Source organism: Pungitius pungitius, chromosome 16 (genome assembly GCF_949316345.1).
Source record: "Pungitius pungitius chromosome 16, fPunPun2.1, whole genome shotgun sequence".
NCBI lineage: Eukaryota > Metazoa > Chordata > Actinopteri > Perciformes > Gasterosteidae > Pungitius > Pungitius pungitius.
Window position 1 is genome coordinate 10,212,152 of NC_084915.1, and position 15,665 is coordinate 10,227,816.

General features: G+C 40.2%; 3 protein-coding genes and 1 non-coding gene across 5 annotated transcripts; all 4 read left to right on the top strand.

The window, feature by feature from the left end:
* Nucleotides 1-725: 725 nt before the first annotated feature.
* On the top strand, nt 726-2,559 carry mrps17 (mitochondrial ribosomal protein S17). The gene is made up of 3 exons (XM_037467170.2): nt 726-875; nt 1,264-1,407; nt 1,931-2,559. Exons 2-3 carry the CDS (start codon nt 1,285-1,287, stop codon nt 2,249-2,251), a joined length of 444 nt encoding a protein of 147 aa, XP_037323067.2. The 5' UTR covers nt 726-875; nt 1,264-1,284; the 3' UTR covers nt 2,252-2,559.
* A 355-nt stretch (nt 2,560-2,914) lies between these two features.
* LOC119215208 (protein NipSnap homolog 2-like) lies at nt 2,915-8,430 on the top strand. Of its 2 annotated transcripts, none has more exons than XM_037467167.2 (10): nt 2,915-3,074; nt 4,421-4,548; nt 4,673-4,718; nt 4,827-4,921; nt 5,251-5,321; nt 5,768-5,908; nt 6,018-6,049; nt 6,605-6,699; nt 6,803-6,886; nt 7,347-8,430. In XM_037467167.2, the coding sequence occupies exons 1-10, from the start codon at nt 2,983-2,985 to the stop codon at nt 7,409-7,411; spliced, it is 849 nt and encodes a 282-aa protein (XP_037323064.1). In that variant the 5' UTR covers nt 2,915-2,982; the 3' UTR covers nt 7,412-8,430. The 2 variants fall into 2 exon arrangements, with proteins under 2 accessions (XP_037323064.1, XP_037323066.1); XM_037467169.2 differs by having other exon boundaries at nt 2,936-3,074; nt 4,424-4,548.
* Nucleotides 8,431-8,961: 531 nt separating this feature from the next.
* On the top strand, nt 8,962-15,616 carry cct6a (chaperonin containing TCP1, subunit 6A (zeta 1)). Its single transcript, XM_037467166.2, has 13 exons — nt 8,962-9,193; nt 9,845-9,908; nt 10,365-10,499; nt 10,599-10,772; nt 10,965-11,068; nt 11,195-11,465; nt 12,041-12,123; nt 12,859-12,955; nt 13,157-13,304; nt 14,428-14,561; nt 14,732-14,834; nt 15,093-15,165; nt 15,257-15,616. The coding sequence occupies exons 1-13, from the start codon at nt 9,057-9,059 to the stop codon at nt 15,327-15,329; spliced, it is 1,596 nt and encodes a 531-aa protein (XP_037323063.1). The 5' UTR covers nt 8,962-9,056; the 3' UTR covers nt 15,330-15,616.
* Nucleotides 11,825-11,961, top strand: LOC119215978 (small nucleolar RNA SNORA22). Its single transcript, XR_005120076.2, has one exon. It is a non-coding gene; the product is annotated as a small nucleolar RNA SNORA22 (small nucleolar RNA).
* Nucleotides 15,617-15,665: the final 49 nt, after the last annotated feature.

Genomic DNA, 15,665 nt, shown 5'->3' on the forward strand with positions numbered 1-15,665 from the left:
AGTCTATTTACCAATCAAATCCATACGTGAAATGTCACGTAAGTTTTGAATGGATTGGCATCACTTTCTGTACAGACATTTATGGTCCCCACAGAATCTACTTAGGAAATTTCTAAATACTTTTTGGATAATAGATGGAGTATTCTGTATCTGACATCAGATCCAATCCGTTGCTAACACACGTCGCAATTTAACATGATCCAACTATGTATCACTATCTTGAGATAACAAATACCTTTATCGATGGAAAACCAATTGGGAATTACCTCAACTGAGAAAAAAAATCATGAAAGTTTGCATACAACTTCCATGCTACAAACACATCTTTTTCCTACTTGCTTTAATTTTTCATAATGACCTTTGACACTGTGTTGTGGGTCATCATGCATCATTATCATGAAGGACCTCCTGTCTCATCTGCAGTCCTGGTTGCAAAGATTATGTCACCAGGTGGATTGAGCAGAACCATGACATTTACCTTTTATTTTTTTTATTTTTCACAGATCTTTTATTTTCTAGTCAATTTTAGCAAGTGATGTTGGCTACCATCTTGTGGCCGTTGTTAAAATTACATTAAACAGACAAAAGCAATCAAAACATTTTTTGCTGAGCGATTGAGACTTTTTATATTGTTGTGCATTTTTCTCCTTTCCATATAGGCCTGTGCACCACCCATATAGACAATTTCCTCGTTTGTCAAACATACCTGGCAGATAAATGTTTCTATGCTTTTTTAACCAAAAAGCCATGAGTTCAGCGGCCTGGTTGCTTTCCGTAGATTGCGTCATCAAAACAAGCCGACCTGAGCAGCATGGATGAGCCCTCTCCTTAGCTTTTTTGACCTTCCACAATTATTAATTTTTATAATAGCTTTGGTGAGTGGATTCTTCATAGCCTTCTTTCAGGGTGAATCTGTGTTCACGTTAGTGTGGTTTTTCATTTCCTTCATTCCATTTTTTGTGAAATTGAAGCTAACGTTAGCTGCTTCAAGGCTAACTAGCTGAATGTAGCCCCTGTTTGTGTTCACATGTCACGCAACGATGTCGTTTTTCTTCACTTCATCCTCATTTTCTTTACTCCGAATAAGCTCAGACAATGGCAAAGACATTACTAATTCAAAATATAACAAAATGTAGAGAATGGTTTTGCACAAATTCGAGATATGCTAAATGTATGACTGCTACCTGTAAATAAATGCCCTATAAATCAGAATGACTGCAGGTGTTCATGATCATCAACATTTCATGATTTTATGTATTACAGGTTTAAATTTAGCTTTTCGGGATGTCAGCCAAACATGTGTCAGTCCATGCAAAATGGATCATCGGCAGAGTAATAGGGACCAAGATGTACAAAACTGCCAAAGTGAGAGTCACAAGGCTGGTGCTGGACCCATACCTGCTTAAGGTAAGCCCTTTAGCAATGTTCATCCACTGCTGATACAGGAAGGACATGGGGATGATACGCAGACTATTTTATACACAACACCAAACATATTTATTGCACAAGATTTATCAATAAAGGTAGCTACAGTTAATAACACTTCTACTGCTATTCCTGTGTTTCATCTTGTAGTTTTTTGATCCTCAATATAACACATTCATGATTTTCTGTATTAAAAACCATCTTTTTCATATTCACAAAATGTAAAACATTTGGTTATTTGGCTTGCAGTTTGACTTGGTCAGCTGCAGTAATTGTGATTTCCATTTGCCATGATTTGACTGAAATCATTAGTAACACCAATCAGTTAAAGTTAAGAGAGATGATCTGAAATTGCAAGTAATTATAATTCTACACAAATAAAAAGATTTGCCAACTTTACATCAACTTTATTGTATACAATCAAAGATGAATACTTTCAGTGATGCATTGCTGTACAATAACAATGTATTTAAATAAGTCTAAAGTTGTATTTTCTTCCCCATAGTACTATAACAAGAGGAAGACCTACTTTGCCCATGATGCTTTGCGACAGTGCACTGTGGGAGATACCGTCCTTCTCAAGGCTCTGCCTGAGCCCAGGTCCAAACATGTGAAGCACGAACTCGCTGAAATAGTGTATAAAGTTGGCCGGGTGGTCGACCCGCTGACTGGAAAGAGGGTCGAAGGAACTGAGTTTGTGGAGCCTCTTACCGACCTCCCACTCAGCCTGAAAGAGGACACATCGTTATCAGAAAAACTGCAAGAGCTCAATATCTCTGCCACCTCCTGTGAAGTGGATTCTCCACCAGCAGCTCCAGCTTCATGATAGAAAACTGCATTCTTTTATGTGTTAAGGTCAGCTGAAATGTCACCCTGCAGCTAAGTTTCAGTTTCGGCTGTTCACGTAAATATCCATTTATGAACCAGTCATACACATTAGCAATTAATGGAAAGAATGCAGATTAGTTGCTTCCTGCTACGGTAGTTTTGAATTGAAGACACATTTCTGATGAATGTACAATAAAATGATAATGATAATGCATGGGTTCATTCATAAACATTTGTGCATGTTTTTCATACTCATTGTCAGATGATTTAAATACATTACAATCAAATATAAATCTTGCCATTTTTGCTGGTGCCAGTAATTATTTATGGGGTATTGCTTTTACTAATATGTATTCAGAAATGTGCACAATGGTTAAACTTTTTTGGTGAAAGCTGAATCCGAGTGAAAATAGACACCTACAAACGCTCAGTTTATGTCCGGTTGTTTAAAGACGTAAACAGATGATGTTTGAGGAATTCATCGAGTGTTTTCATCAAGAGGTGCTGGGGGATCAAAGTTAAGGTAACTATTAATTACCGTTACTTTAAACCGCTCTGCTAAAACCATCCTCATGCCCCCTGATAACCAAGTTTCCCAAACAAGGTTTACTGATCGCGGTTCATAAAGTTATCACGGGGTTACGTTGCTGAAAGTAACGTCAGCTCCACCGGGAACAGACCGGACCCGCAGCCTTGAACCACCTCCAGCTGGCAGCCTCCAGCGGAAAGATGGCGACGCGAGTCCTCGGCAGAGTGGGCAAAGGCCTCAACCGGACGAGAAATGGCCTTCAGGAGAATGGGCAGGTCACGGCTGTCGTGAGGTTAGAGCTTTTCTTGAAATAACTTTTTCCGGTGCTCTGGGGCAATGCTTCTTGAAACGTGTTTTTTATCTTCCTGTGAGTTGACACCGGTGACAAAGTCGTGAAGGCTAGTTGGCTAAGCTAACGCTAAACTTAAGGCTAACCACGTAGCTCCCCGGGTAACGTAGATAGCATCAGCTCCCTAGCTCTAACCCGGCTAACTCTCTGCTAATGCTAATTATCGCCCGGCCTCGTTATAAAGTTTGGAGCCAACTTGTGTTCCCACTTATCCACGCGCACTGAGTAAGTTCGTCCGTAGACTTTTAGTTTTAGAAGTACTACAAAATCCCCACTGAGTTTCCGTCAGTCACAAACTTCAAGGTCAGCGGGCTGCGAATCGCTGCGCAGCACTAACTTGTTGTGATTAATGACCCAGTTTCCCAACGTCTCGCTGCGGCAAGTGTGTGTCATGAAGCAAGCGGTGAACACCTGACAACCTCAATGCTGCGACGAAACACTAACATAACATCTCTATTTAACTAATTTACTGAATATAGTAATATATCGTTTTTTGAGTCAGACGTCGAAGTGCTGCTCATGTGGGCGGGCTGCTTAAGAGTTAAGCATGTTTACTAATCATGTGGGTCTGTGCAGCGTGTACAATCCCTCATGCATGCACAACCCTTATTGTTTGTTGCCTTCTGAGCTGGAGTTTCTTTGCGATGAAGGATTTGGGGGGTTTAAAGATAAACCAAGCTGAAGAGGGCACTGATGCGTTTACAAGTCACCCTTTTGTTTTTACACAGACCTCCAGTCTTGGTCCATTTTGCACGTTTCTCAAAAGTGAACTCTGTTTAGCATTAAATACGTACAATTATACACACAATTCTAGTCGACCAACAATGGACTTCAGCAGCTGTAATGTAGGGTTTTAATGTGAACATATATATTGATATGGACATTTCAGAGGTTTATAATATAATACAGCAATATTTGAGACAATGTAGGTTTTACACAACATAAGCAAACCTCAAATAAGGATTCCTTTTATTCATTTTCCTCCTAATAAACAACTGACCAACACAAGCAGAGCTGCCAGTAGAGGCTTAATGCTGCAGGATTTGGCATCAGAAAACCACCAGCTGATGACCTGGTGGGGTGTCTGGCTGGACAGCAGGATATGAGCAGGCCCGAATTTTAACACCATTAACAGCTTTAGAGACTTTGTAGTAAAGAGTACAAGCACAAAGTGTTTCTGTCTCTGTATTCAGAGCTTTTCCCTTATGTTCAGGAACTTAGTTTGTTCATTGTGTAGCAGACAAAGTGGTAGTGTCGTATACAACTTCTGTGTTTTTCTTTCACCTCAGAAGCCTCTCAGCTCAGCGGGAAGACAGCTGGTTCAAGTCTCTGTTTGTTAGAAAGGTTGACCCCCGAAAAGACGCTCACTCTCATCTGCTCGCCAAGAAGGAAGACGACAATCTGTACAAAATACAGTGTATGTGTTGTTTGTGACCTGGGGGCACATTAAAAGTCATCACCCTGAATGCATGTGTTGTATTGTTTTAAGATTGTCTATTAAATGGTGTATTATCCACTCATGTTTTGTTGTTCCCTTGCAGTTCACAATGTCAAGCCGGAGTGCCTTGATGCCTACAATGATCTTTGGTAGGAAGTCCCTGTCCCTTAACTGACCTCATTCAGGTTCTCATCTAGGTACCGGTTTTAGAAACGGTGCAGATTTGTTTACAGATTTGTGTCTGTGTGTATCCTTAGTGCGGACATCTTTCCTTACATTCATGCTGACCCTGAATATCCTTGTGAGCTTGTGGGCACCTGGAATACCTGGTACGGAGAGCAGGATCAGGCAGGTGAGAGCGTCAACGACTTCAAGGTGTGGTGGTTACTATAAAACAAACTGACTCTTGTAAGTCATTTAACCAGCTTGTTAAATGTGAACATTTGCTGCTTTTTTTCTAATCTGATACTGTAAACTCAATAGTTCTGCGCTTTTAAGTGATGGTTGGACCACACAAGCATTTTAGAGGTGTCATTTTGAGTTATGGGAAGCTGTGATCCACAATATTAGTACAATGATGAGTTTAAATAAATAGTAAAAACAAAATTGACCAGAGAAATATAGACACATTAAGATATATTCCAGAGCTGCATTATTTTTGGCACCTTTGCTCCTTTCTAGTTCACCTGTGGAGATATCGGGGAGGATACCCGGCTCTCACCGAAGTCATGAACAAGCTTCGGCAGAATGAGGTAACGCTGCTCGGATTAGTTCCGTTAGTTGGCAGTTGGCGAACTGTAGGACGATTTCTGTCAGTGAAATCGAAAAGTTGGCGCGGGGGGTTTTTTGGTTCACCAAATAATTACTTTCACTAGTTCATAGGAACAGAACATTAATCATAATGAAACAAATACAATTTAGCTGAACTGAGCACATTAAAATGGTACACTGAAGTTACTACCCGGGAGCTTCACTGCATTCCGCTGCTTTAAATGCTTAAAACAAGTTAAATGAGGTCATATTTTGTATATGTGCCTCTGCACATGTGACTGACCATTACAATGTAAGTGTGCTGCTACCCATTCAAAAGGTCTTCCTCTATTCTGCTGTCTGACCAGAGGTTGATATCTTTGCAGAGTTGGTGGTCGCGAGGCAGATTTACAGAGTAGTGTGTTGCTGTTGTCTGTCGTTGCTGTAGAAGTTTACAGACTACAGGAAAGAGAGGGGGAAGATGCTGCTGTCTCGTAGGAACCAGCTGCTGCTGGAGTTCAGCTTCTGGAACGAACCGGTCCCTCGTCCAGGACCCAACATCTATGAACTCCGATCATACCAACTCCGGGTAACTCCCATGAAAATGTACATTATGCATGAATACGGTTCTCCAATAATGTGTGTGTATATGTAAGGTCAACTTACTTTGCACTCTGCTCTTCACTTTCTTATTTAAGCCAGGGACGATGATCGAGTGGGGAAACTACTGGTAAGGCAAAACTTCCTGAATGTTTCTCCTTCATTATCGGAAAGTCCGCTAATTAGACTAATTTTGCTAAACGGCAAAGCTCATCTGCTTTGTCCCCATGATGCTACATTTGTAGAGCTACCATTATTATGCACCTTATTCACTACTGCTTTATTGGTTTTACAGATTGTAGAAGATGAATATCAGCCAACGGTACTTTTTGGCTACACAATCTATGCATGACTCCGACGCATGATGAGCAACGTTTTGCATACTATTTGTCAATTTCAAGCATAATTGACCTATTAACCCTATATTTAATATATGTTCGTGTCCGAATAAATTGACAATGATCATTGGGGAAATGTGCCTGTTAATATAATAAAACCAAACCTGCTTAAAACAATTCTGAGGTGGACATAAAAATAAGGTTTTGATTTTAAATAAATTATTGGGATATCTGTAAACGTCTGGTTTCATTTGTACTTTAAATCCTACATATTCACAAGGATCTTTCAATTGCATGCTTTTGGTGTTTGAAAATGTAATTTTAAATGTAATTTTGGCACTCTGCAGGGCGCGCGCGATCAACTTTCGCCAGCAGAATCACGAGGCAGTGGGAGGCTTTTTCTCACAGATTGGAAGTCTGTGCACAGTTCACCACTTATGGGGTGAGCAGTGTTTCCTGGTTGTTAAGTTCAAATATATCTCAGAATTCAGCATTTTTCTAAGGATTTATACAGTATATATTTTAGTATTATCTTTTTCTTTTAGCTTACAAAGACCTTCAGTCCAGAGAAGACACGAGAAATGCAGCCTGGCAGCATGACGGCTGGGATGAGGTTGTTTATTACACGGGTAAGTGTCTTCCCTTTTCCTTTTTATATAGTGCTGGAAAATATTACCCAACATCTTTTTTTGAGAGGATTGCGTCATTGTAATTATATCTTAACGTGTTATCATTTAAAAAAAAGCTGTTGTCCAAATTATTGATTTTAAGCAAACTACCAAAATATGTCACTTGAGTTTGTTCTATAAACATTTTATTGTATAACGTTTAGGTTTATTTTTACGAACACATTAAACCCACAGATACACATGTCCACAAACAGAAAATGGTAATGGTACAGAAAAAATAACTAGTTACATTTTAGGAGTTCACTCGTACCATTATGTTGACTCTTTTTGTGTTATTACATGTTATCTTGTACTTGCCATTTATTGATATTATCATGATCAGAAATAGATTCTTCTTGTTCCTAATATCTTAAATATACAGATCTGTTTCTAATGATACTTTTGCTCCCCCATTCAACAGTCCCTCTGATTCAGCACATGGAATCTAGAATAATGATTCCCATGAAGAATTCGCCCTTGAAGTAACCAAATACACAGAGGAACCTCTCAACTGTCACACTGGAGAGTTAACCAACCATCAGTCGGTGCACTGCCAGCAAAATATGCAGCAACATCATGTTTCAATGTTTGTGTCCTTTATCTTCTTGTTTTTCTTTTTTTTTCTTCTCCCTCTGAGCTTAAATCGGTTATTATCAAAACCCGAGCAGTTACTGATCTGTTAATGTGCTTTGTGGAGACGAAATATAATGTCCCTTCTATTTCAATATCAATATTTTAAAACCGTCTGATTTGAGACAGTTTGTCTTACTTTTTGATAATTTAATAACATCAGTATAAGAGTGCGAAGAAAATGCCAAAAATGCAGTTCTAGTGCTGGATACAACCTGATCTTTCTGAAATGTGACTTTTAAATTGTGACATTAGCACTGATACACAAATCCAACAAAAGTTACTGCCCCCAGAGCTCACAGTTCACTATCAATGAATTGAATAAGCTTGTTAAGATGTTACAGGTCTAGTGTAGGGCCGCAGACCGACTCTACCTTTTTATATTCTGTAAAATTTGACCAGGTCTATCCAAGAAAATGTGACCGTTTACAAGGATTTGTTCCAGTCAACTGATAATATGAAGACGGCGCAATTCAAATTAATCAATGCACCACAAGAAGTCAGAAGAGTAAGCCAGGCTGTAATGTAGTGCACATCCATTTCACACCATCCGAAATACGCAACAACATTGAACCAATCTAATTGCTTTACGCTGTTTGACTTCCCCCTTTGTCAAGACATAAATGCCAACCTGATTGTGTGCTCTAATTGAAATGAATGGTCAGGTTGTAGATATACATAGTGGGTTTATTGATAAATTCAGATTTATGGTAAACTCAACCGGTTAATGAAGTGGGATGTTCTAAATTTTCAGATAACAATGGAAGAGGAGGAATATCCCTATTTGGTAAATGCGAATCATAGTGCTTTAATAAGATTAGTTGTACATATTTAATTAAACGTCTGATACGAACAGATAACGTGTTGGATTTTTTTTCTTCATCTATGGTGTTGTCTGAAATGAAAGGTTGGTACTAGAGCACCACCCATAGACTTTGTGTAGTGCGCGAGTTGTCTAGGGTGTGACTTGTGCTGCCTTCACCGTATGTCGGGGAATCGTATAATCCTGAGCCCAGGGCCCCTGAGAGTGTAATTATTGTAAAACGTTGGCGGTGAGTAAAATTGTATTTGCAAGCATGTGATGCGCAACACAGTCTATATATATTTTTTAATTTAAAATTGGCCTGCATTTCCATAACTTTTCAAAAAGCATATGCATCAGTAGGAGTGGTTTAATAGTATTGTATCTTCAAGTGATTGTGATTTAGAAATATAACTGCAATATAAATATTTCACCCCAATCTTTCGCCCGTGTGGCTTTTATATTGCTGGATACTCAACTATAGTGCCACATTTATATTATGTTGTTCAATTGGAGTTTTAAGCTCTCTCAAAGACCTTATTGTCCGAGCCTGGACTGGGTAAGTAAATGCACCACGAGACCACGTGTTGGAGCCTTCTAGAAAGCGTCCCTCCTTTCGAGAGCGTCTGAACCCAGCAGTGCGGACCATCCACCGGCGTTACTTTTTTACTTTTACATCGCTGGTTGAGCTGCGTCGCTATGTCTGCCATAAAAGCTCTGAACCCCAAAGCGGAGGTGGCCAGGGCCCAGGCCGCACTAGCGGTCAACATCAGTGCCGCCCGGGGGCTCCAGGATGTGCTGAAAAGTAACCTGGGACCAAAGGGGACCATGAAAATGTGAGTGCCTGCGCAGCCCTTTGTGCAGCATGCGTACGAAGCTAACGTTGCTAATGTTAGCTGACGTTAGCTAACGTTACCTGCAATTCACCGGCCACGTTCGGCTTTCTGTGCACGTACAGTCAACCCTATCATGGTAGATGATCCACCAATTCATTCTGAATTTCTTCAGAAATGATTAAACGTCCATAGTGCGCGAATTTGTCATCCTGCGCCACCAATTTTGGGCAGTTTAGGCCTCCATTGGCTAAACGGGAGTATTCCTGCGCACGTTGTCGTGCGCAGTCATCGCCGGGATCAGTTTTTGATAACCACCAAGCTAACATTAGCATGTCTGTATCGACCTGTTATCTGATGACTATAACGGTAAAAAAAAATTCCATAAATTAATATATTTTACGAAGCAGAAGCTCGCGGTGTTTTTTTGCTTTGCCCATAACAAACGTTGAACGAGTCGGATTGAATGGCTTCTTGAGGATGAACTTTTCAGAAAGTTTCCGTCAGTTAACGCTACAGCTACTGAGGCGTTGTCAGGGTAACTACGCAGAACCTGGTTCTGTCTGGATTCAACCTTGTTCATTGGTATGAGAGCTGTGTGCCTGGTATCGAACCAGGTCCCGTTAACGCCTCCCTGCCCTTTTGGGTCCGCAGGCTGGTGTCTGGTGCTGGAGACATTAAGCTCACCAAAGATGGCAACGTCTTGTTGCACGAGATGGTAAGGAAGTGCTCATCTGTAAACGGACTTCTGTCCAAATGTCGTGTCATTTATTTGGCTTCCGTCATTTAAGCGACCACACCCCGAATGTAAGTGCCTTCCACTTGGAGGCTGAAAACACAATGTGTGTCTTCTCTGTAATAATTAAGCAGTTATTTCTGGAGAATATTAAATATTTAAGGACTTTTTTTGTGTAAAATGTAATTTGTATAGTTTTTGGCGCGCATGATTATATTTGAGTGGATGAATAATTCAGTTTGCTACCTAATTTGGGCACATAACTAACATGTTCGTATTGCTGAAAGGAAGCGAGCAGCACCCTTTGCATTTCAAATTTTTATCAGGCATTTCTTAATATTTTTTGAAGCCACCTTGATTGATGATAATCAATAATGCAAATAGTTGTTAGTTCTAGCCCTGTTGCCCTTTTATTTACTTTTATTTTGCATCGCGCAGCAAATTCAGCACCCGACGGCGTCGCTCATTGCAAAGGTTGCCACGGCGCAGGATGACATAACTGGAGACGGAACCACATCAAATGTCCTCATCATTGGTGAACTGCTGAAGCAAGCTGACCTCTATGTGTCAGAGGTAAGAGAAGGAGGCTAGTGGCATACATGTCTTTAAAATCTTTTTTTCTATCCAGTATTTGAAACTGTATATATTTTCCCCTTTGATTTTGTCTTGCAGGGTCTTCATCCAAGAATCATTGCTGAGGGCTTTGAGTCGGCCAAAGAGAAAGCTTTGGCAGTTCTGGAGGAGTTGAAGGTGACTCGGGAAATGGACAGAGAGACCCTCATCAACGTAGCGCGCACCTCCCTCAGAACCAAGGTCTACTCCGAGCTGGCAGACCTGCTCACGGAGGTGAGACATAAGGGAAAGGAGCTCACTGAAGCAAACTGCAAAAAAAAATATCGATTTGTTTGGTATTGAGAATCTTGGTAGAAAATGTATCCCCTTTGGCTGTAAATGATCAAATGACTAATAACCCTCTTGCGTAACCACAAACTAGAATCTGATTTTCTGTAACTTTTGTTGTGATATGTTTGTCTGCAGGCTGTAGTAGATGCTGTGCTGGCCATTACTAAACCTAATGAGCCCATTGACCTGTACATGGTGGAGATTATGGAGATGAAGCACAAGACCGACTGCGACACACAGTGAGTTTAAATAAAAACAAAGTAGAAAGTCTGTTCAGGAGACAACCTATCCCCTTAATGATCGCAGTGGAAGACCTCATAGAGATCCCTAACACCTAAAGAACGTTTCCTTTTTTTCTTTCTTAGGCTGATCAGAGGTTTGGTGCTGGACCACGGTGCCCGACACCCGGACATGAAGAAGAGGGTGGAGGATGCCTACGTGCTGACCTGCAACATCTCTTTGGAGTATGAAAAGACTGAGGTCAACTCTGGCTTCTTCTACAAGAGTGCTGAGGAGAGGGAGAAGCTTGTGGCTGCGGAGAGGAAATTCATTGAAGATCGCGTGCAGAAGATCATCAGCTTCAAGAACAAAGTCTGTCCCAATGGGGAGAAGGGCTTTGTCGTCATCAACCAGAAGGTAAGCCTGAAATGGGCGCATGCAGTACTGGCATTTTAACTGCAGGGCACTTGCACGGTCATTCCATGTCTCTTTAAATTCCAAAATTGGCTTTTAAATGACAATCAGAATGGAGCATGTGTCATTTATTTGTTTAAAAAAAACCTCGAATCATAATTAGATGTCTGTTTATTCCATCGTCAGACCTACATGAAGTGTAAATAAACAAGTACGTTGTGCAATAAATGGTTGCAAAACACGGAAGATTTGTCCTGAGCTGAAATGAAAACCAGTCCAGATTATTTTCCCTTGGTGAATTAATTCAAAATCGTTTGCGTGAGAAATTTCTACAACTCGAAATGTAAAATGATTAATTTTAAGTGCACAGAGAACACCCAAGGGTGCTAACGTAGCTCCCCCTGGTCTCTTGTATCTGTGCTACAGTAAATCTGATCTGTACCTCTGCATTAGGAGAGTCCCTTCCTCTCCTACATGTATTCAACGGATCAGAATAAACTTTGTTTAAACAGATAAATGCAGCGCATTATTTCATGGAAAAAAGATGAAGCTTAACAAATGTTTTCTCTATTGTGTAGGGTATTGATCCATTCTCCCTGGATTCCCTTGCCAAGGAGGGCATCGTAGCCCTGCGCAGGGCAAAGAGGAGGAATATGGAAAGGTAAGAGACATATTTATAAGTGGCTTTTTCTGCACAATTGACTAGTTACGTTTTTTTAGTACCTTCTACAGTACCACTGCATTCTATACATGGAAGAAAAGCTCAATTGTTGGGAATCGGGGTTTGAGGTCGGTAATCTAAGAAGTATAAAAGTAAATATCTTAATAAATAATTTAATTTAACACCAGCTTACTAGAAATGTAAAATACGATACATATGGTGTTTTTTCTATTTGCTTTCCTATACACCGTGAAACCTTCCTAAAGTCACAAATTCATCCGCATTCTCCTGTAATTGAGTTTTGCTCAGAGTGCACCATCTGACCACTGCACACCTGCTTCATTAACAGTCTGACTTTATTCTTTTATTTGACATTTTGTCGTGGTGAGGCCGGTGAAAATTCACCACGTGCTGCTATTAAGGCCAAGAAGATATTGCTCAGTTCCCATCTTGTTTATCTTCAAGACCGTTATGCAAAAACTATCTTGACATAAAACTAGTCCGTCAGGCAAAAGGTTGGGGACCGCTCTGCCATTTGCTTCTAGAGATACTACAAATTCTAGAAGTATAGAATTGGTCTGTTGCTTCTATGTTATGAGCAGTAACATCTCACCCTACATGTAAAATAATGTATTTTATATCCGTTTCCTTTGTTTAACAAACTTGCTTTCCACAGATATTTTTCCATCATAAGTTACATCATAGAACTGATTCCTTCACTTTCTTTCTCTGCAGACTCACTCTGGCTTGCGGTGGTATTGCCATGAATTCAGTTGATGACCTCACACTCGAGTGCTTGGGATATGCTGGGTTGATTTATGAACACACACTAGTGAGTATTTGTTTCTATTTGTGTAGTCTTGGGTTTATTTAACTTTGGTATTATTATTTTTTTAACCCATTTCCTCAATTTTAAAAGAAGCTAAATAAGTCCACATTGCTTATTTAAATAACAAAAGGTGGGAGAATGGGGTCCAGGTTAAAGAAAAAAGGTTTTCCCTTTAAGTTGTTGATCTAGAGTTGCTGTTTGCAGGGAGAGGAGAAGTTCACGTTCATTGAGAAGTGTGGGAACCCTCGCTCGGTCACCCTACTGGTGAAGGGACCCAACAAACATACGCTGACGCAGATCAAAGATGCCGTCAGGGATGGTTTACGGGCCGTCAAGAACGCGATCGAAGACGGTAAGACACTTAACCGTACATTTATTATTAGATGTATTTGTTTGTGTCAATTAAGTAGTTTGATAGGGGTATGATTCACTTATTCAGATAAGTTCTTGTTTTGCCATCAGGGTGAAGCTCAAATTTTGATGTTCAATGTTCCTGAAATTTTAAATTAATAGTTGACATATTCTTAGTGATCATCTTACTTGCGAGAATACATATTTTGGTTTGTCAGTTAAGTTTAAAAGTTTACTGGTCATGGAATTTTAAAATGGTTATTTCCAGGCCTGGAAAAATCCCAAACATTTGGGGAAAGTCATGGAAATCTGTTATATTTATATCTTCATTTAAGATCCGTTTGAAATAATATGGTTTTAAAATAGATGCTTAAAGTATAAGCAGGACACTCTCATACTCGCAGCACAAATATTTCTTACCGTGGTTGTGTGAACTGAAAAGTTCAGTGGCCATAAAACCAATAGCTCAGAAATCATCCACTGTGTTGCACCTGCTGCATTCAGTATGTCAATACATCATAAGAAGCGTCAATCCAACATTAATGCGTTGAATATATGTTACGTATTTTTTTGTTCCTGCACAATGAGCATAAATTAAATGATTAATATTCTAATGAAGTAATACATACACTTGAATGGTAGGGATACACTGCCTTAGAATTCTCATTGTTCACTTTTTCATTTATACAGAGATTTAGCCATTGAAATCCATTGGTACAAATGTTTGAAACCTTACTATTGTTCCTTTTCAATTTTTTAAAAGAGGGTTTTGTTTTACGTCATTAAATCCCATGAGACGTGTGTTAACCAAACGATCCTTTATGACACACTAGCTCCGGTTTATTTTTTATTAAAATGAACACCCATCTGCTCTTCTGTGAATTGCAGTTGGTCTAGTTGCACAGCGAACACCCAGGGATGCTATCATGGCTCTCCCTGGCCTTTCATGTCTGTGCTACAGTGACTCTGGTCTTTTCCTCTGCATTGGGAGCGTTTCAGTCTCTCCTACATGTATTAGCTGATCAGAACAAACTCTCCAGTGATGCCTCACACATGGTTCTTGCCTTATGAAAAAAGACTATTAGACTTTTCTGAGCATCTTGTTTTCCGCTCCGTCTGCTCAGGAAGCGTGGTGCCCGGTGCAGGTGCGTTCGAGGTGGCTGTGGCGGACGCTCTGGTGAAACATAAGCCCAATGTGAAAGGCCGAGCCCAGCTGGGAGTCCAGGCATTCGCAGATGCTCTACTAGTCATCCCCAAGGTGAAGGGTGTTTCCTTTACTGGCTTTCATTGTATTTCTATGAGATGAAACAAATACCTTGCTTCAGTCTTACCAAAACTAAATTATGCCAGAAAACCGGATTCATTATTTGTTAATGTTCATACTGTATCAACCGTGGTTGATTTTCAATTGCTCATCTTCCTCTGTAGGTTCTGGCCCAGAACTCTGGCTACGACCCCCAGGAGACTCTGCTGAAGCTGCAGACTGAGTACAAAGACAGTGGTCTGCTAGTTGGAGTGGACCTCAACACAGGTAAGAACCACAACACACCACTATCTGAAGCCTGTGCCACGCAATACAAGTCAAACCCCCATAATACATCACAATATCCATTTTGGATTTTCAAAGCAGAAATCTAACAAGACTGTTAACTAAAGGAATTCTGAAGTGGTGTCTCATTTCTTTAAACGGCAGTTTGAGATCAAATTCACTAATAAAGTACCACAAATTTCACTAGTTTGGTTGCGTGTTTCTCAGGCTTGTTTTGAATGAAATCCTGTTGTTCTTCAGGGGAACCCATGGTGGCAGCAGATGCAGGCGTTTGGGATAATTACAGCGTAAAGAAACAGCTTCTCCATTCATGGTGAGGTTACACGTTTCTAAACTGTCAAAGACCATTTTGAATATTTAACCATTCGCTCCATTAATGTGGCTCTTTCATTCCTTTTTTACAGCACGGTCATTGCCAGCAACATCTTGCTGGTGGATGAGATTATGCGCGCTGGAATGTCTTCTCTCAAAGGTTAAAGGTGAACTAAAAGAAGCGGCAGCAAGGATAGTTGTTTACCTGACAATTCAGTCAACGTGGACCTGCTCTAGGAAGTCTGAAGCACCGCAGGCTGATGGAGGACCAGCTGTAATCCCCACGGCATCCATCGCAGCGTCTGTCAGAACCATTGTAATGCTAGTCATATTATTTTCCATGAATTTCATGTCAATGCCTTCATCTGATGGTTTATTTATGAGATTTTGTTCAAAGCACTGGCATCTGCCCCTCAGTTCTGTTTCCATTAAAGGTTTTTTTGGCTCTTGAATGTGGTTTTGTCATTGAAGAGTAATTCGATACTAAAATAATATTACTTA